This window comes from Saprolegnia diclina (assembly GCF_000281045.1).
Source record: "Saprolegnia diclina VS20 unplaced genomic scaffold supercont1.103, whole genome shotgun sequence".
Classification (NCBI taxonomy): domain Eukaryota; phylum Oomycota; class Saprolegniomycetes; order Saprolegniales; family Saprolegniaceae; genus Saprolegnia; species Saprolegnia diclina.
Genome location: NW_008246170.1, coordinates 17,223 through 17,691, shown reverse-complemented (window position 1 = coordinate 17,691; position 469 = coordinate 17,223). Strand labels below are relative to the sequence as shown.

General features: G+C 52.9%; 1 protein-coding gene across 1 annotated transcript; it reads right to left on the bottom strand.

Moving 5' to 3' along the window:
• Window positions 1-20: 20 nt before the first annotated feature.
• Window positions 21-356, bottom strand: SDRG_15805 (hypothetical protein; the record flags this gene model as incomplete). Its single annotated transcript, XM_008621987.1, has 3 exons — window positions 21-54; window positions 102-200; window positions 246-356. Coding segments are annotated over 3 exons (243 nt in total), but the record flags the coding sequence as incomplete, so codon positions are not given.
• Window positions 357-469: the final 113 nt, after the last annotated feature.

Below are 469 nucleotides of genomic sequence, written 5' to 3'. Positions count from 1 at the left end.
CACGATAGTCGTGTGCCCACGCTGCGTGGCCATCGCAAGGGCCGTGTTGCCGTCCTAATTAGCAAGGTAAAGCTGAGAGGTGGGCGAACTTCCTTTCGTACAGCATCGGTGGCTTGGAGGTTGGGATGATGACGCAGCAAAGCCCGAGTCACATCAATGTGGCCAAATTGGACGGCCAGTAGAAGCGGCGTTGTACCCGCCTAGCACGAAGTAAAGAATATCGTTGCAGAGATACGAGCCAGTACCAAGATTTTTTGGCCTTTAGTATTGAAGCCGACCTGAAGACTCAGGTTCACGTCCGCGCCAGCGTCGAGAAGACGTTGCACAATATCGAGGTGACCGTGCAGTGTCGCCATCAAAAGTGGGGTGTCACCAACCTACAATATAACTCGTTGATACAACGACAGAATTTGAAACCTCATGCACCGTTGTGGGATGACCACGACGTGACGCAGCACACAGTGGACTG